The sequence below is a fragment of the Cimex lectularius genome, unplaced genomic scaffold (genome assembly GCF_000648675.2).
Source record: "Cimex lectularius strain Harlan isolate CLEC.00 unplaced genomic scaffold, Clec_2.1 scaffold109, whole genome shotgun sequence".
Classification (NCBI taxonomy): Eukaryota; Metazoa; Arthropoda; class Insecta; order Hemiptera; family Cimicidae; genus Cimex; species Cimex lectularius.
Window position 1 is genome coordinate 1282421 of NW_019392781.1, and position 18394 is coordinate 1300814.

General features: G+C 36.5%; 1 protein-coding gene across 1 annotated transcript in view; it reads left to right on the forward strand.

The window, feature by feature from the left end:
* Nucleotides 1-1967, forward strand: part of LOC106666057 (nuclear receptor subfamily 1 group D member 1-like) — a 52968-nt gene extending 51001 nt beyond the window's left edge. Inside the window, exon 3 of the mRNA XM_014392947.2 lies at nucleotides 757-1967. Within this exon, the coding sequence (XP_014248433.1) occupies nucleotides 757-1215 (459 nt within the window). The 3' untranslated portion in view covers nucleotides 1216-1967. The remainder of the gene's footprint in view (nucleotides 1-756) is intronic.
* Nucleotides 1968-18394: the final 16427 nt, after the last annotated feature.

Below are 18394 nucleotides of genomic sequence, written 5' to 3' on the forward strand. Positions count from 1 at the left end.
ATATTATTATTTTTTTTACGAGGGTTTGTAACAGCAGAGGTTATATCAGTGTCAAAAACCTCGGGGTGCCGGTGTTTTTGAAAAAAAAGAAGCCCATTTGTAAGTATGTCGGGCCTCTGGATTCGAACCCGGGACCTTCACCTTACAGTGATGAGCGTCATGTCAACGCCTAAACCGTTGCGGCAACCGACGCCCCTAATATTAAGTTATTAATAGAACTTTTTAATCCTCATTTTTTACACTCACACATACACACATACATCCTTTCTTTCTCTTAATCTCTCTCTCCTCCCTCATTCGTTTTCGCCCCACCACTCCAACTCACATTCTTTTTTTTCTCATTTTATTGGTGCAAATGCTGAAAGTTTTTGGAAAGAACCGCGTGGATCAAATAATTAAGGATTAATTTTGTTGATATTTATGACAACTAAGGTGTTACAAGATAAGGACGGTGGTCAATGAGTGAAAATACTGCCTGATATTCTATCAATTTATGGTATTTGAAAATCGGGCAAAAAAGCAAAATCGATCGGACCTAGATTTAAACGCACCACTTCCGTTTATTAGGGCATTTTGCCACTTTATAGGAATGATAACACATTTAACGTTATGTAAATATGTACAATATTTAAGCAGCACTTTTTTATTATTTTAAATTTATGCTGTGCTGTGCATGATTGGACATACTTTTGTTTTTTGCTAATAAAATTGCTTCTAAAGGGTTTTTCAATATTTTATGTTATGAATTTTTTTCAGAGCTTTTTCGGAAGGACGTACAATAACCTGAGCTCGATTTCGGAGTGCAAGAACAACGGTGAATGCGTGATCAACAAGAAGAACAGGACGTCGTGCAAGGCGTGCAGACTGCGGAAGTGCCTTCTCGTCGGGATGTCGAAGAGCGGCTCCAGGTACGGAAGGAGGTCCAACTGGTTCAAGATTCACTGCCTCCTCCAGGAGCAGGGCGGCCTGCCCGCCGTCAAGAAGGAAGACGAAGAAGAAGAAGCGCAGAAAGAAAGGAGGTTCACCCCGCCTCCACCGTTCTACCCCCAGCCACGACGGCACTTCCTCTTCCCCCAGGAACCCTGGCAACCCTGGCCTCCGACGCCCCCGGAAGCACCTCAAGACCAGCCTATCGACCTGTCACTAAAACCCAGGACGGATTCGGAAGTCTTAGACCTGACGAAACGGCAAGCGCTGGCCGGTTGGTCATCTTAACACCTTCCATAAAAAAATGTATATACTCTTCTGTATCATTCTATTTGTATTGACATGTATAAAAGTTATAATTTTTTTCCTTATCGATGTATCCACGATAATTACTAAAAAGAAAATATTTCTAAAACATCAGATCTGAGCAGTAGTAAAATCATGTTCCTTTTAAATACTGCCTTGAAAGTCAAAAAATAAAAATTTGTATGAAAATATATAAAAATTATTTACAAAAAAAAATTCATAAAAGACAAATATGTTAATACTATTTGTAAAAAAATGTTCGATCGACGGAATGTGTTAAACTTAAGTTATTTTATAAATACCATAATAATTTTAAAAAAAAATGTGTTTTGTTTTTAAAGAATCAAAATAATTTTAAAAAAATATCTATAAAAAATTGTAAATATATATTTTTTTGCGAATGTAAATAAATCGTGCCAAAAAATTAAGCATCGACGCCCACCAAGTGAACAAAGCACTCTGTGCCAAGACCCGCTGTACATATTATATTTTTTTAATGATGCCATCAAATCTCGTGCATGTAAAGAAAGTGATATATTTTGTATTTTTTATTTATTACGTGTTGTATTTTTCTTTTTTTTCCTCTTTTTTGTGCGACATAAGACTGTACGCGGCCAGTTGGATACTACTATAGTTATCAAATGCATGTAGTAGAACTATAGCGATATGTTGTCGATTTTTTAAAATAAAAAAAAATATATTTGTTAAACTGTTATATTTACCTACAACTCACAATTCTTCATAATAAAAGATTTATCACATAATTTTTTTTTTTAAACGTTATCAAATGTATGTAAAGAGATCTTTTTGACCTTCTTTACAGACAAGTTCAATATTTTTTTTTTATCATTTAATTATTGACCTAAACTCAAACCTGATCGCGGTAATACTTGTGATAATCAGGGATAAAATTTTTGAAACATTTTTTATCTTCTGAGTTTTATAGTTCTTACTATTTTTATCACCATCTCTGGGTTTCTGACGCAACAATAATTAATTATTATCAAGTAATCAGTTATATAATCTTTTCAAGTTTTTTGCAAAAATTTATTGAAGGCGTCAGTTAAATCAAGGTGATATAGCAGTGGCCATGAAACAGACCCCTGAGGTATTCATTATTTCAACACTTATTTTTTAAATACTTTTTCTTTATTCTCTATATATTATTCTTCTTTATTTGTTTCCATTCTTTTACCGCTCTTTTTCTCTGAAAAACTCTTCTAATTTAAATTATTCTGTCTGTCAGTCTCTCTCTCTCTCTCTTTCTTTCTTTCTTTTTTTCTCACCCTTCCAGATTATTATAGCTAATTAGACATACCTTGTTGTTTTTGCATTTAAAAGAACTAAGAGAATAATTAGGAAGAAAGAAGTGTTGTTTTCTCGTCTTAAAAATGCAATATCAATTCGAATCTATGATAATTCAAAGCAAAAAGTATTTTGAAGTTCGTAAAATCCCCGTACTCGAGCGAGAGAGGACGTCAAGGTTATAAGCAGGGAGAGGTGATACGCTAGTTACCTCTATTCCTTCAAAATCTTTTCTTTCTTTTACTCACAAACTCTCACACTTTGAATCTACCTATCTCTCCCTTTCTTTTTTCTCTTACTGTACACGTTTTCCTTCGTTTCTTTCTGCATGTATAGCTTGGGTTATAAAAAAAACTATATTATCATATATTTATAGTATTGTTATTCTTATTTATATTTTATAGGTTGGTATTTAAATCTATCTATCTACTAGTTATATGTTTATCTATCCATCGTTATATCTCCCTTTCTCTTTTTTCCTTCTTTCGTTTTACTTTCTCTCTTTATAACTTCCTTTACCACTAAATTAACCTCTAGGTCTTTCCCTCTCTCCCTCTCGCTTCATGTATCAATCGATCTATCTAGCTATCTCTTTATCTATCTATCTCTATATCTCGCTTTTTTTCCTTCTTTTGGCTCATTTTTTCCCTTTATAAGTTCCTTTATCATAAACTATTATCTCTCTCCCCCAATCTCTCTTTTCCTCCGTCTCTCTCTCTCTTCATCTATCAATCGATCTATCTAGCTATCTATTTAACTATGCATCTCTATAACACTCTTTCTTTCTTTTTCACCTTTTGGCTCACTTTTTCTTCTTATAACTTCCTTTACCATAAACTATCCTCTATCTCTCACTCTCCCTGTCCCTCACCCTCCTTCTTTTTCTACATTTATCAATCGCTCTATTTACCTAACTATTTATCTAACCACCTCTACATCTCCCTTTCTCTTTTTCTCTTTATAAGTTCCTGTATCATAAACTACTTTCTCTCCCTCACTCTTCCTCTTCCTCTCTCTCTCTCTCTCTCTCTCTCTCTCTTTCTCTCCCTCTCTTTATCTAGCAATCCATCGATCTAGCTATCTATTTATCTAACCACTTCTACAACTCCACATCTCCCTTTCTCTTTACCATAAACTACTTTCTCTCCCTCACTCTTCCTCTCCCTCACTCTTCCTCTCTCTCTGTCTCTCTCTCCCTCTCTCTCTCTTTCTTTCTCTCCTTCTCTTTATCTAACAATCCATCGATCTAGCTATCTATTTATCTAACCACTTCCACATCTCTACATCTCCCTTTCTCTTTTTCTCTGTATAAGTTCCTTTACCATAAACTACTTTCTCTCCCTCACTCTTCCTCTTCCTCTCTCTGTCTCTCTCTCTCTCTCTCTCTCTTTACCTAGCAATCCATCGATGTAGCTATCTATTTATCTAACCACTTCTACATCTCTACATTACCCTTTCTCTTTTTTATTTCTTTCGTTTTGCTCTTTCGCTTTGTAACTTCCGTTACCATAAACTATCCTCTCTCTCTCCCTCTCTCTTTCACTCCCTCTCTCTCTCACTCTCTCTCTCTCTCTCACTTTCTCTCTCTCTCTCTCTCTCACACACACACACACACACTATATCACTCACTCTTTTTTTCTCTATGTCTTCTGTTAGATAGTCGATTTTAGGCGCACTTTTTTGCCTTCTCTATTCATTCATAATGTTTTTGTTTTTATATAAAGCACACACGAGTGCGAGTAATATAAAATTGTTTAAACTGAAACTCTCATTGTTACTAAATTTGCTTAAAAGTGCGCCCAAAAATCAATTATCAAAACGAAGGTAAATAAAATATTTTGGTACCTTGAGCATGTCAATTTGTTTTCGTTTTCACTTGTAGATACACATATGGAAGGCTAAAAAAGTCATTGATAAATGGGGTAAAGAATCAATTACATCAGTGATGTAGGCAGTACGCCATGACACTTAGAGTGGACTGTCTTTAGGAAAAAAGTTAATGGGCCTTTTTGGGCTTTAGGAACAAATTTTAATCGGATGTTGAAGGGTGTGAAAAAGGAAAGAGTGAGAATCCTTCTTCCAAAAGATTGATTGATATCCAAACAGGTTAAAAATTATACATTCAGCTTGCACGGAATAGTAAAAAGGATGGAACATTTTTTCCTCTCGGCAGTCGTGTCCGCCCACCGTCATGGCAAGACGTGGGTCAAAACCAGATGGAAAAATCGTACGAAAGGACCTCTTCACTTTAAACGTCCTGGTGAAAATAGGATTGTCAGGGCGGGAGCTTTATCGGATTAGGTGGGGGATGCGGGTGCGATATCGGGGAAAGAGAAAGCCTGAGAAAGAGACCTGACCCATGACCCGACCCGGAGTTCGTTTGCTTTCTCGGCACCTGCTCAACGGAGTCCTGACGGCGAAATGTCCCGCACCTTGCGTCAATCATCGCCAGACCGGTACAAATAAATAAATACATACAATTAAAGCCCGCAGAGGAAAATAACCCTTAAAAAAAGAAAGATTATATCACAACGGGAAATCACTTCCTGCAAGAATTTCACGAATGAAAACCTCAAACAGGTCAAACTTCTGTCAAAAACACAAACCAAAAATATAATTCGCACCAGCTACAACATTGAGAGGGTTATTTGGAGATCGTGAGCTGCGGTTTTTTTGTGACGTAGGTTTTAGAAAAACATTTTCTTTATCGTGCAACGTTTCGGTCTTTATTGAGATCATCTTCAGGGCCTGGGATTTATAAGCATTGTTTAAATTTTACAAATACATGAAAAAAAGATGAATTTATACAATGCTAGAAATTTTACAGAAATTGAGAGAAGAAAATTGAGAGGATTCATCAGTATACAAAATTGATGTTTTTTATCTGGCTTAAACATTAATCTATCTTGTCCCACCAAAAACAGGGAAGAGAAACAAAAAGAAAAACTAATTTATCACCAATATTTGTAAAAGAAGGTACGAAGGTAAAGAAAGAGTGAGAAATAGAGCAAGAGGGAGAGGGAATGTAAAAATACATATGCAATAACACAAAAAGAAAGATACTTTAATAGAATGAATAGAAAGTAAAAGGGAAAGAGAAGAGAAAAAAGGGAGAACGAAAGAAACTTAAAAAGAGGGAGACAATACATATACAAACACAAGATCATTATGAAAATCATGTGTAAGTTGAGGGAAGATGGAAGAAGGTAGAGAAAGTAGAAATGAGGCCTCCAAAACATTGAACCCCAACAAGAAAGAGAGAAAATGCCTATAGAAAGAAAAAAGTAGAAAATAGATGAACACAATGAATGTTAAAATAGTTAAAAAATATAGACAAGAGTATATCTAGGAGACAGATAAACATAGTGGAAATATGTTGATGGTAGACAGGTATACAGATAAATATATATAGATGGATAGATAGACAGAGAAATTAAAAAAAGAGAGAAGGAAAGACACGTAAATAGAGGGAAAAAATACATATAAAAACAACATAAAAATCCTGTATAAGTTGAGATGAGATGGTAGAACGTAGAGAAAGTAGCAATAAGCCCTCAAAAGAAAAGAGAGAAAATGCATGTACAAAGAAAATAGTAGAAAATAGATAGAGAACATCACCTTCAAAGATAAATAGGATAATAGACGGAAGAAATTAGAAGAAGAAATAGTTAAAAAATACAAAAAACGATATATACAGGAGACAGATAAAAATAGTTGGAAAAGGTAGATTGTTAGACAGGTAGACAGATATATATACATAAATTGATAGATAGGAAATTAAAAAAGGAGATAATAAAAGAAAGGTAAAGAAAAGGTAAGATTACATATACAAACAACTTGAACAGCTTATATAAGGTAGAAAAAGTAACATTGAACCGCAAAAGGCAGTAAAGAAAGAGAGGAAATACATATACAAACAAAACAGGAGAAGATAGATGTAGAACATGTAGTACAGAAGGTATAAAAAGTTAAAAAATACCGACAAGGATATATCTAGGAGACAGATAAAGATAGTTCAAAAAGGTAGTTGTTAGAAAGGTAGACAGATAAATATATATATTTTGATAGATAGGCAGAAAAATTAACAAAGGAGATAATAAAAGAAACGTAAAGACAAGGTGATAATACATATACAAACAACATGAACAGCATATAAAATGTAGAGAAAATAACATTGAACGGCAAAAGGCCGTATAGAAAGAGAGGAAATGCTTAGACACACAAAATAGAAGAAGATAGATGGAGAACATCACCTTCAAAGATAAATAGGATAATACAAGTTAGAAATAGTTAAAAAATACAATCAAGGATATATCCAGGAGACAGATAAAAATAGTTGAAAAAGATAGATTGTTAAACAGGTAGACAGGTAAATATATATAAATTGATAGATAAGCAGAGAAATTAACAAAGGAGATAACAACGAACGTAAAGAGAAGGTGAGAACATCAACTATTAAGGGAGATAGGATAATAGAAGGAAGAGACATTTAAAAAATAGAGACAACGGTAATTATACAGAAAAAGGGTGAAAAGTGACAGATAACGGTAGATAGATAGAAGGTAGGTAAAGGAACAATGAGAAAGTGATAATGTAACATGTAGAGCTTGGATGAAATAGTACAAAAATAGAGACAAGTATAGCTGTAAAGAACAAAAGAGGCAAAATAAAAAATAAATAAATAAGGAGAGATAGAGATAGTTGACATATATAGATAGATCGATAAATAGAAAATAGATTGATAGATAGAAGGTAGAGAAAGGAACAATAAGAAAGTAACTTATGCGGGTGAGAGAGAGAAAAAGAAGAGATAATAGAGAGCTAGACAATTCACGGATATTTTTATTCCTATACATCACAAATATTATAGGCTAGAAAACCAAAATTTTAGTTCAAAATAACCTCAGTGTGACAAAAATGAGTAAAAGAGATGGAAGAACATCCCTGCTGGCAGAATAGTTGTAAATTTTGGATAAACTGGTAAGTGCACTGGCTGCACTGTATAGAATAACCGGTTGGAGGTTATAATTCTGATATTGACTAAACAGGTAAATCTTTATACAGGGAAATGACACGTCTTGTAACGAAAGAATTAAAAAGTTACAAATTTATTTAACACAGTCGAATATTAAAATATGCAACCTCTGTATAATTATTGTAATTTATGCAATTACTAGTTTTCCACCTATTATCGGTATTGCAATTGTATTTTTTTCTAGTATAAATTTTAATTTTTAGTAATTGTTATGGAATTAAAATGCTGAAATTATTATGGTAAACTTAGAAAAAAATGGGTGCGTCAATTGGCAGCATTGCATAGGATAACTGTACAGAATATGATATATTTGATCATAAATCTCGTCTTATGTAAATTAAATTCTTAAAATTAAAACAAGTTTCAATATTGAAAATAGATATACGTATTTTGCCTGTTATTGTAATTTTTTCAGCGAGCTAGTTGCGCTGTTTTTCAACCACCCTTTTTTTTATAAACAAAATTTGTTCTTCACCAGGAGGGTATGACAATGTTACATTTTTCATGGTAATTCTGTGGCTCTGATGTCATGTTAATTAGCCCTTCCACACGGAGTAAAAAGGCACTGCAACTTACGTACGTACGTACATATAATATGACCTAACCTAACATTGGCTGATCGCAGGGTACTAGACATGCCAACACGCTAATAAATACATTCACACTGACTAGGAACGTTCATTCTATATATACGAATAAAATTTTGTTAGGCATCGGGATTTTACACCGGTGTCTCGCCAACAATCAATCTAAATGTATAAAATATATAAAACTGGGTCCGTGGCGTACTGTATATTCCGCCACAGACACACCCATACATTCATACAATAGTACAAATAAATGGGAGTCACTGGGGTATTTGATGGGCCAATGCCTCCTCCTTTTCTCTCTGAACATATTACCCAAAAAAACTAACCGAATTGGTGGATCTGGTTGGAAATTCCTCCACAAACGCATTCACTCAAACACTCACGCTAATAAATACATTCATAAATAAGAAAAACACATGTGGAAAGAAATCAAATGCCACTATATGCATCTGTCTTCAGGAATCAAATCAAGTTTTTGCTTTCATCACTGCTTTGTCTTAGGGTCTAACCGATTAAGAATAGGTCATACGCGCTTGACTCACGGGTACCTGATTCGGCAAGCGCGAAGGTACGCCTTTTACTGAGAAAGGTTGTTCAATATGTCCCACAAAATAGAAGCTTGTGACTCCTTACAGAGAGCGAGTAAGCATTCTGATGGATTTAAGTTCTCGGTCACGGTATCGAGTTTCTGGGTCCCCTTTTTCTCTATTTGGACGTGGGTTTTCTTTTCAATGTATATAGATCTATTTTATATGTTTTGTTTGTCTGTATTTATTAGTGTAAGTGGTGACGGGCTGATGGTGAAATATACTCGATAGTTTTTTGAATGTATTAAGTGTTATATTTCCACTTTATCAACGATTTTAAATATAAAATTTAACTTTTGTAAAAGTTATTTAATAAATCCTTTATGACCGATTTACTGCTACGACTTGAACGCTTTCAAAACGAGAAAATTTGAGTTGTTAGATGTCCTTTTGATTATTGAATAAAACGGAGAGGAAGCCGGTTGACGTTCCCACTCAAAACACACTCATCCTCCTTCGCTTTCTTAATCCCACTGGAAATGGCTACAATATTATAATTTGAAATTATCTCATAATCTAGGGGTTTATTTATATGGGATCCTCTTTCTCTCCGGAAAGGCCGTGTCCATTTGTTATACGAGATTCGCTTGGAAATATGAAATGGAAAATTGTCCACTGAGTTTATAATACCGACAATGTAATCGAAGATACTTGAGTGTTTATCGAAGCGAATTTTTTTCTTCTAAGCGGATTTAAATAAATAATCTAGCGTAACTGTATGGATTAGCATAGATATTATGCTCGGATTTTTTTATTTGTATTTCCTATTTAATGTAGAGGTTGTCTTTTCGGATTAAAAAAATAAATATTGTTTAAATCTTGATTTTTATTTAATTATATAGGATTAATTGGTTTTGTGTTAAATTATTGGATATAGTTTTAAAATCGCTGATTCTATTTAGACTTTCTTCAAAAACCTCATAATTTGTACGCCTGTGAACTTTTTGACCTTCTTGCCTTTAGGGAAAAATCATAGCATGTTTTGCACTTTTGCTTTATTTCACTTTGATACGCCATAAAATAGGATCGACTACCCTAAGCCCGAGACGTTTTATTAGGTCGGAAGCCGTAAAAGGGTTAAATCCGTCGGTTTAATTACGACGATGATCCGTCATAGTCGTGGCCGACGTGAAATGGGAAAGCGATGCAAAGCGAGCCGCGAAACCCGTTAAAGAGCCGATGGGGGGAAATTATGCGCCGCATAAGCGAGGATGCGCCCTTTTCGATGGGCAATAAACGTCGAAGGTTGATGGTCGCTGTAAAAACTCCCACGCGCAAAATTCGAACGGCACGCCCGAGCTAAACCAAGCCTCGATATGGTTAACATTTCAGTTACACTTCCGTTACTAAAATAATTTCTGATTTTAAACTCTTGACCTGCGAAGAAAGCTTTTCTCAACACCTATAGAACAATCAACAATGAACTGTTTTAACTTTATACATGTTTTTTTTCACATTTTTTCTTTATTTTATTTTCACCTCTGCAAGAACAAGTCGACTATCTATATCTCAAAATAAGCAACAAATTATTAGTATCTAGGACTACCACAAGGGACAGTCACTAGCCCTACACTATTTGATATTTATTTAGCGAATATACCGAAGTCTGCTGTGGGACAGAAGGTATACAACAATTTGCTGATTATTTAACCGTATACGCATCTGCTAAGAGAGAGCATTATCATACCATTACCATACCTCCTAAACTGAGCTTTTTCTTGATTCGAGGAAGAATTACTATCAATGGGCTTAAAAATAACGTAAAGTAAAAGCTCAGTAACACCGGAATGCACAATTGCCAAATCCAGTGCCTATGGGCAAATACAATATCTAAATGAAGAAAACAGCAAAACATCTAGGTCTGATAATCGACAATTAACTAATATGGAAAATACATATAAATCATTTAAATACTCGATGTGAACATGTATGTTTCTCATTGGGGGTCGCATTAGACATTGAGGTTCTTTAACGTGACCACCTAGGCCTTACCACACGTTAGTTTCTCAAGTTAGCAATAGTGTGGACACCGGAAATAGAAGCCACCAAAGAGGGTCAACATTGTGCACTTAACCATGTTCGGCGCGGAAAGGGATAGAAAAGTAGATAGAGAAGACAACTCTACCTCCCTGCGTGTAGGGGCCCGCTAGCGTCGAAACTACCGAAACGCTCCGGCCGTTTCGTTTAAATTGGAATTTCTAACAATCCCCTAGAGGAGACCGCCTTTAGTAAAGGAAGTACATAAGGGCATCACTGAATAACAGGCTCTTCTCTAAGTACCCGCTAGGGGTCTCATCTACAGCCAAAGACGAACCCATTCCCACATAGCACTCTACTGGGCTTGGAACTGAAGACACTGCTATCCCGTCGTACAGCTGGTTATGCACCCTCCATCTATACAGACAGGATCTGGTACCCAAACCCACGTGATATAGCACCCGCCGTCCGAGTCCTACCCGTCGCTAATCACGTGAACAAACAATAAACATTATACGCAGAGTTAGCTAAAAAGGATTTGGAGCAGAATTTGAAATAAATCTTTAGCTGTACACATCCGCAGCACATTAGGTAGCATTTTATACGGATATGAACCAAAATCAAACCTGTCGATAGCAGATACAGCACAAAGCCGTAAGAATGCTTTCCAATCGACACTTACCAACGCGTCGCTAATAGAAGCTAAAGTAATGCCTCTCGATACCCGTCACAAAATGTTAGCAGTCAGATTTCTAGCCGACAAAACGATAATCACTAGGTCACAATAGATAAAGTAGAGAGATTAACACAACAGATAAAGAATCGTTCCTACTGGCTCAATAAAAACCCAACGATTATGACCAAAATGATGGATGGTTAAGGGAAAGTTATGAAATTCGGGAAATGGTATCCAATGCGTACCCCGTGGATCTATCCCCCATGTACATAATACCATTTGAATCATCAAAACCATTATATACATATTCTCAAGCTTTTGCAAATTTGACCAAACGTTTCAACCAACCATAAATAAAAATATCTTCTTAGACCGAATAGATGCAACATTTCCATATATACATCACCTTTACACCGATGAATCAAAATCAAGCCAGAGATCAGGGTGTGTAGGACGCAAGTCAATCACGCGTAACGATGAAACCACAGGTCTGCTCAGTACAGCAGAACTGTACGCAATATACCAGGTATGGGCAACCTCTGGGACGGACAAACTTAATAATAATTACAATTAATTAAGGTTTTTAGTTGAGATAAAAAAGTCAATGGCACGAGCGGGACTCGAATCCACGATCTTCGGCTCGACACGCCGCCGCTCCACCACCCGAGCCACCGTGACCCCGACCCACTCATACACCAACTTCCCATCTCAACCGCACCCTTTGAATTTTCCCTCCATTTTGCCATTTTTCAAATGGCGTGTAATCGGATTGGATTCTCGACGACAAATGAAATGGCCACGGAGAGCTTTAGTGAAGTATACTTCATTTTTAATCACTAAATTCACTAATTTCGTGGTCCCCTTGATCAATTAATATATTATAATTAATTGGTCAAGCGGACCACAAAATTAGTGAACTTAATAATAATGTCCGATTCACTTATCTCTTCGCAAAAATTAAGACACCCAAAAAATAACATGACACATACCTGAAAGTTGGTCTACCAAATCAGATGGAAAAAGAATAAAATGAGAAAATGATTTGTTTAAAGAGACACAGTGCAATACTCACGATCGCGATCAAATCAGGAACGCTACTGGCAAAAATGTTCGCAAGGAATAAATCGAGAAATCAAGCTAAGAGCAATGGCAAAAGGAATTCCACAGGAGCAGGACGATAAAAGGCAAATTCTAAGCATGCCTAAGCAGCAAGGCCATACTGCCTAAAATCCCAAAACTACCTTGGTTCGAAAAATATGATAGCCGGAACCTACAAATAGCTAATAACCAGACCGCGATTCATTCAGAGGTTATATATATTACACAGGGCGGGCGACCAGGACCCGAGGGGTTAAAAGCCTGAGTAGGCCCGTACCNAAACTCAAGAAACTAGGTGTGGGCCAACCCCTTCTGGGATGGGTAGACTCCTTCTTGTCTGAGAGGTCTTTTGTTGTGAGATTTGGTGAGGGCTTATCGAAACCTGTCCACGTACGGTCTGGTGTACCTCAGGGCTCTCATTCTGGTCGATCTTATTCCTTTTATTTTTTAATGACGTCGACTCTGCTCTCATTAATTCTTCATTTTCATTGTTAGCAGACGATTTGAAAATTTATCGCCCTGTCGAATCGTTGAATGATTGAATGATTGTATTCTCTTGCAAAATGACTTGAGTCGCTTTTGGCTTTGGTGTAAGCGTAATAATTTGAAATTAAACGAAAATAAATGAAAGATTTTGAAGTTTAGCAAGAAAAAAATAATTCAACGACCAATTCGTTTATAGTATTGAAGGTTATCACATTGACGAGGTAGATACTATCTCGGATCTCGGGGTTATTTTTAATAAGAATTGTGATTTTCGATACCATATCCGTGCCGTTAGAAATAAATCCTTTAAAAATTTAGGATTCGTACTCAGGCAAACTGCGGACTTTAAGAACCATTTTGCAATAAAATTACTCTATCAATCGCTGGTGCGCAGTCACCTAGTGCCAGTGTTGTTTGATCGCCGAGTTCGTTAGATGGGTCTTACATGATAGAAAGGGTACAAAGAAAAGCCACGAAATACCTGTATGACAAATTATGCAATCACGGGAACTACCATTATTGCTCCTATGAAGCCAGACTTGCTCTCGTCGGCCTGGATTCTCTGGAGGATAGAAGAGTTTTGGCTTCAGTTGTGTTTCTTTGGAAGATCCTAAATAATTTTATTGATTTCCCCGGAGATATTATCTTGTATTGGCTTTAGGGTTCCCCAGCGTCAACGGACCAAATACGGGTTACAGTCTTCAATCTCCACAGCTGTGCATTACTTAAATAAACTCTCTATCCGGACCCCTTCTCCTCGTCACTTCAGATCTTTAAAAAAATATTAAACGTGGGTTAAAATGTAATTGAGGGTTTATTTATTACTTTCGTTGTGTTGTTTATTATTCTTTTTATAATATTGATTTTTTGTTAAAAGTGTGCCTCTTTGCTGTTTTTTTTACTGCTATTATATTTATACCCTTTTTTAGTATTTTATATAACGATTGTTTTGTTGTGTTACTTGACTGTCCTATGCTTGGGTACCTAACCTGTTTGGACTGTAAATAAATAAATATAAATAAATAAATATTTAAATAGAGGTTTGAAAAACTATTTCTTATTATGTTGTTGAAATTTTTAAAATATCCATAAACAAAGAAATGAAGACTGAGATATAAGGACTGGAGAAAGTGAAGCTAAGGGAAAAAAGGAAAGAAAGAGAAAGATACGTAAACATAGATAAAGAAAGAGAGAGAAAGAGAGGGAGAAAGAGATAGAGTTGGTGACAGTCCAAAGTGAGAAGCAGTGAGAAAGATAGAAAGAAAGACGTAGATAACTAAACTCTTTCAGACGTACATATAAAAATAGCAAGCCGGTTATAGAAACCACTATTTTTATGTGTAATAAATATTCTTAATATCACTCTTGAGAGTCCACAGAAATAAAAATAAAAGCAATAAAAAATTTGTTGAACTGAAATTGTAATTGTCTATATCCCTGACGTCAGACAAGTGCTGAAATGGGCTTCTCTTCCAAAGTGAAATGAAGAGCTTTTCTTTCAATATGTAATAACATTTTGAACCGAGGCCGGAGAAAGCTGACATGGAAGTAAATCAAAACTCGAGTATGGCAATCCCCTTTACGATAATTCGCCCTTTTGTAGGGGGGTTACCGTTAGGCCTTATTGTTTCCCATCACGTAGCCCCAGTGCGGAATCATTATCCAAATAAACCCCCACGCGGATGAGGAGACTTTTAAATTGATAAGAAGCGGGATGGATAAGCCGGTTATCTCTCGTCAGGAAAGTGCCCGACTCTAGTTAGCTACGTGAGAAGTCGAAACCGACGTGTTAAAGGTGATCTACTGACCCCTTGGTGATTCGTGAACGGGATCACCCCCATTCCGTCGCCTTCACATTTCAAAATATCGATAAGAAATTGTTATACAATAACCTAATTTACCATACTCACCGCAAAATAAAACTCTTCTCCAACTGGCATCACAACTTGTTTTGGTTTTCTTTCAATACCACATGAACAAAACGCGCGGAAAAGCAAACAGTTAAATATATAAAAAGATACAAAAATTTATTAGATTGGCAGGTAGATTTCATATTGATTGACAGGGACATAAACAGCCCAGAGGAATAACTGCGATAAAAGGTATACAGCGACACTAGGCGGACCAGTGATATTCATTTTTAATCCAAACTATGCTCTTTAATTAAAGAATACTTAACAGGAGTCATTTACTCTAATAATAATTTAAAAAATAATACTTAGTAACTGATTATTTTGGTCTACCATTACTGGGTTCGTCAGACAAACGCTTTTCTTAATAACGGTGTCCAGGAGAAATATCGCTTAACAGTAATTTTCATTAAAATTTATCCTCTTCTTCTTTACCCACTGATAAGGGCAGATTCTGAAACTTACGACTTGCTGATGGCTAAGATTTAGGGCCCTTAAGCCGGCAAAAGAAGACTCGTAATGTCGGTCTGCAGTTAGGTGGCGCTCTCCGAATTCCTAACCCATGGTGTACGATCTAAAGTTGTCTTGGTCGCAGAGGAACCGATGTTACTTAACGGCAGAACGACTACTATATCCCTAATACCAACCTGCCTAGCTCTTGACAGGATTACTGTGACTGGATAGGATTGCAGTACCATCTGAACTACTTCTAGAACACTGTATCGCTATGACATTTTAAGAGCAGGTAAGGGCAGGCTCTGAAACCGTAATATGACTTACGACTCAATTAAGGCTAATATTGGAAACCCTAAAAAGCACTAAAAGAAGACTCTTCATGTCGGTCTCCGTCACGGTTGTGACGTATGAGGCAGTGCTTTCTGAATAATTCCTACCGGACGCTGTAGGATCTGAAGTGGACGTGGTCAAATAGGAACATTGACTTAACGGCAGAACGAAGAACATTACTACATCCCTAACTACCAACCTACCGAAATGTCTATCTTTCTTGTACATAACTGTAGTTATGTCTCACTGCTGCTGATAGGATTATTGTGAGTGTACAGGATTGCTATACCATTTGGACTCCGGCTAGGACCCTGCATCACATGACTTTTAGGAGCAGATAAGGGCATACTCTGAAATCCTACTTATGACCACTTCCACCAATAATGGAAACCCTAATCCACTAAAAGAAGACTCGTAATGTCGATCTGCTGTACGGTTGAGTAGTTGGGTAGTGCTCTCCGAATAAGTCCTAATGCATGGTGTACGACCTGAAGTTGTCTTAGTCGCAGAGGAACCGCTTTTACTTAACGACAGAACGACGTACACTACTATATCCCTAACTACCAACCTGCCTAGCTCTTGATAGGATTACTGTGACTGGACAGGATTGCAGTATCATCTGAACTACTTCTAGAACACTGTATCACTATGACATTTTAAGAGCAGATAAGGGCAGGCTCTGAAGTGCAAGTGGTCGGAGAGGAAACTCTATTGACCTAACGGCAAAACGAAGAATACTACTACATCCCTAACTACCAACCTACTTGTACATAACTGTAGTTATGTCCCACTGCTGTTGATAGGATTATTGTGAGTGGACAGGATTGCAGTACCATTTGGACTCCGGCTAGGACACTGCATCACAATGTCTTTTAGGAGCAGATAAGGGCATACTCTGAAATCCTACTTATGACCACTTATGGATAATATTGGAAATCCTAAAACCACTAAAAGAAGACTCGTACTGTCGGTCTGCTGTACGTATGCGTAGTTGGGTAGTGCTCTTCGAATAAGTCCTAATGCATGGTGTACGACCTGAAGTTGTCTTAGTAGCAGAGGAACCGCTTTTACTTAACGACTACACTACTACATCCCTAACTACCAACCTACTTGTACATAACTGTAGTTATGTCCCACTGCTGCAGATAGGATTGCTGTGAGTGGTCAGGATTGCAGTACCATCTGGACTACTACTAAAATACTGTATGACTATGAAATGTTAGGAGCAGATAAGGGCAGCCTCTGAAACCGTACTTATGACGACTTTTGCCTAATATTGGAGACCCTAAAACCACTAAAAGAAGACTCGGTCTCTTATACGGGTGTGACGTATGAGATAGTGCTCTCCGAATAACTTCTACCGTACGATATACAAACCCGAAGTGGTCTTAGTCACAGAGGAACTTCTATTGCCTTAACACGCTAGCACATAGAAAGTACGTTTTTGGCCAAAGTAGGTGTTTAAAGAACAGCAACGGAGAGAATAGACTATGAATGAGAGATGAGAGGAAGATGGACAATCGAACTCAGTGAATTGGATAGGTTAGTAGGTGTCCTCCAGAAAGCTAAATCGTAGATATTATGAATTAATCAATGTTTCGGTGTTGATGTTTCATGCTAGTTAATCAAAACATCGCGTTTTTTAATAAGAAATCTACACAACAATAAAGATTATTGAAATGTTCTGTCAATCGTACTCAAACTCAACAGGTTTGTCAACGTCGATTATAAGAATCTAGTGGTCTTTTACCCGTCTTGGTCCTTAGAACAGGTGACCCGTATAAGTTAAGAAAGGTCAGAGGGAGCATTAACATAAGTATGTTGTCCTCTCCAACAGGGGACATCCTCCCTATATGGGACAAAGCAGGAATTCAGCTTGAATCATCTTATTTACCGGAAACCCATTTTTCAACGATGATATTCCAATTAAAAAACACGATAAATAATATTATGTTTTAACTTTGAAGGTTGAGAGCAGTTGTAATTTGAAGACTTTTGGTGGTTTGAGTGGTTTGTCAAATTATTTTCAATTATAATTAAGACATAATATGAAATTTAATAATATTTAATCATTTCACATTTTAAGAGCTATGCTACTTAACTACTATCTACATTCATATATCTCACTTTCCCTTTTTCTCCACCCACCCACACTACTTCCATTTCACTATTTATTAACTAACTCTATCTTAACCTTTACAAACCCTTTGAATTGTATTGTACTTATTTATTGATTCATTCAACTTTTGAAGTTTTTGTTTACACGTTTCAAAAAAAATGTATTAACTTTTGATTTGAAAAAACCTGAAAAAAAAGTTGTTCTTAAACAATGTTCTAACAGTCATAATTTTGCTGTTCTAATCAGAAAAAGTAAGAAACGTAAGAGGAAAAAAACGCATTTTATCTCGTATATTTGTTTATACTATTTATACTCATCGAGTCGTGTCATTGTTAGTCCGAGAGGTTCATAAAATCATAAATTTTCTGCCAAAGACGTTAATTTTTGCTCTGATCCGGAGTCTCTCCCTTTACCTCCATCTATTTCTCTCTGTCTCTCTGTCTCTCTCTCTCTCTCTCTCTCTCTCTCTCTCTCTCTCTCTCTGTCTGTCTGTCTCTCNTCTCTCTCTGTCTCTGTCTCTGTCTGTCTGTCTCTCCCTTTTTCTCTCTCTCTCTCTGTCTCTGTCTCTGTCTGTCTCTGTCTGTCTCTGTCT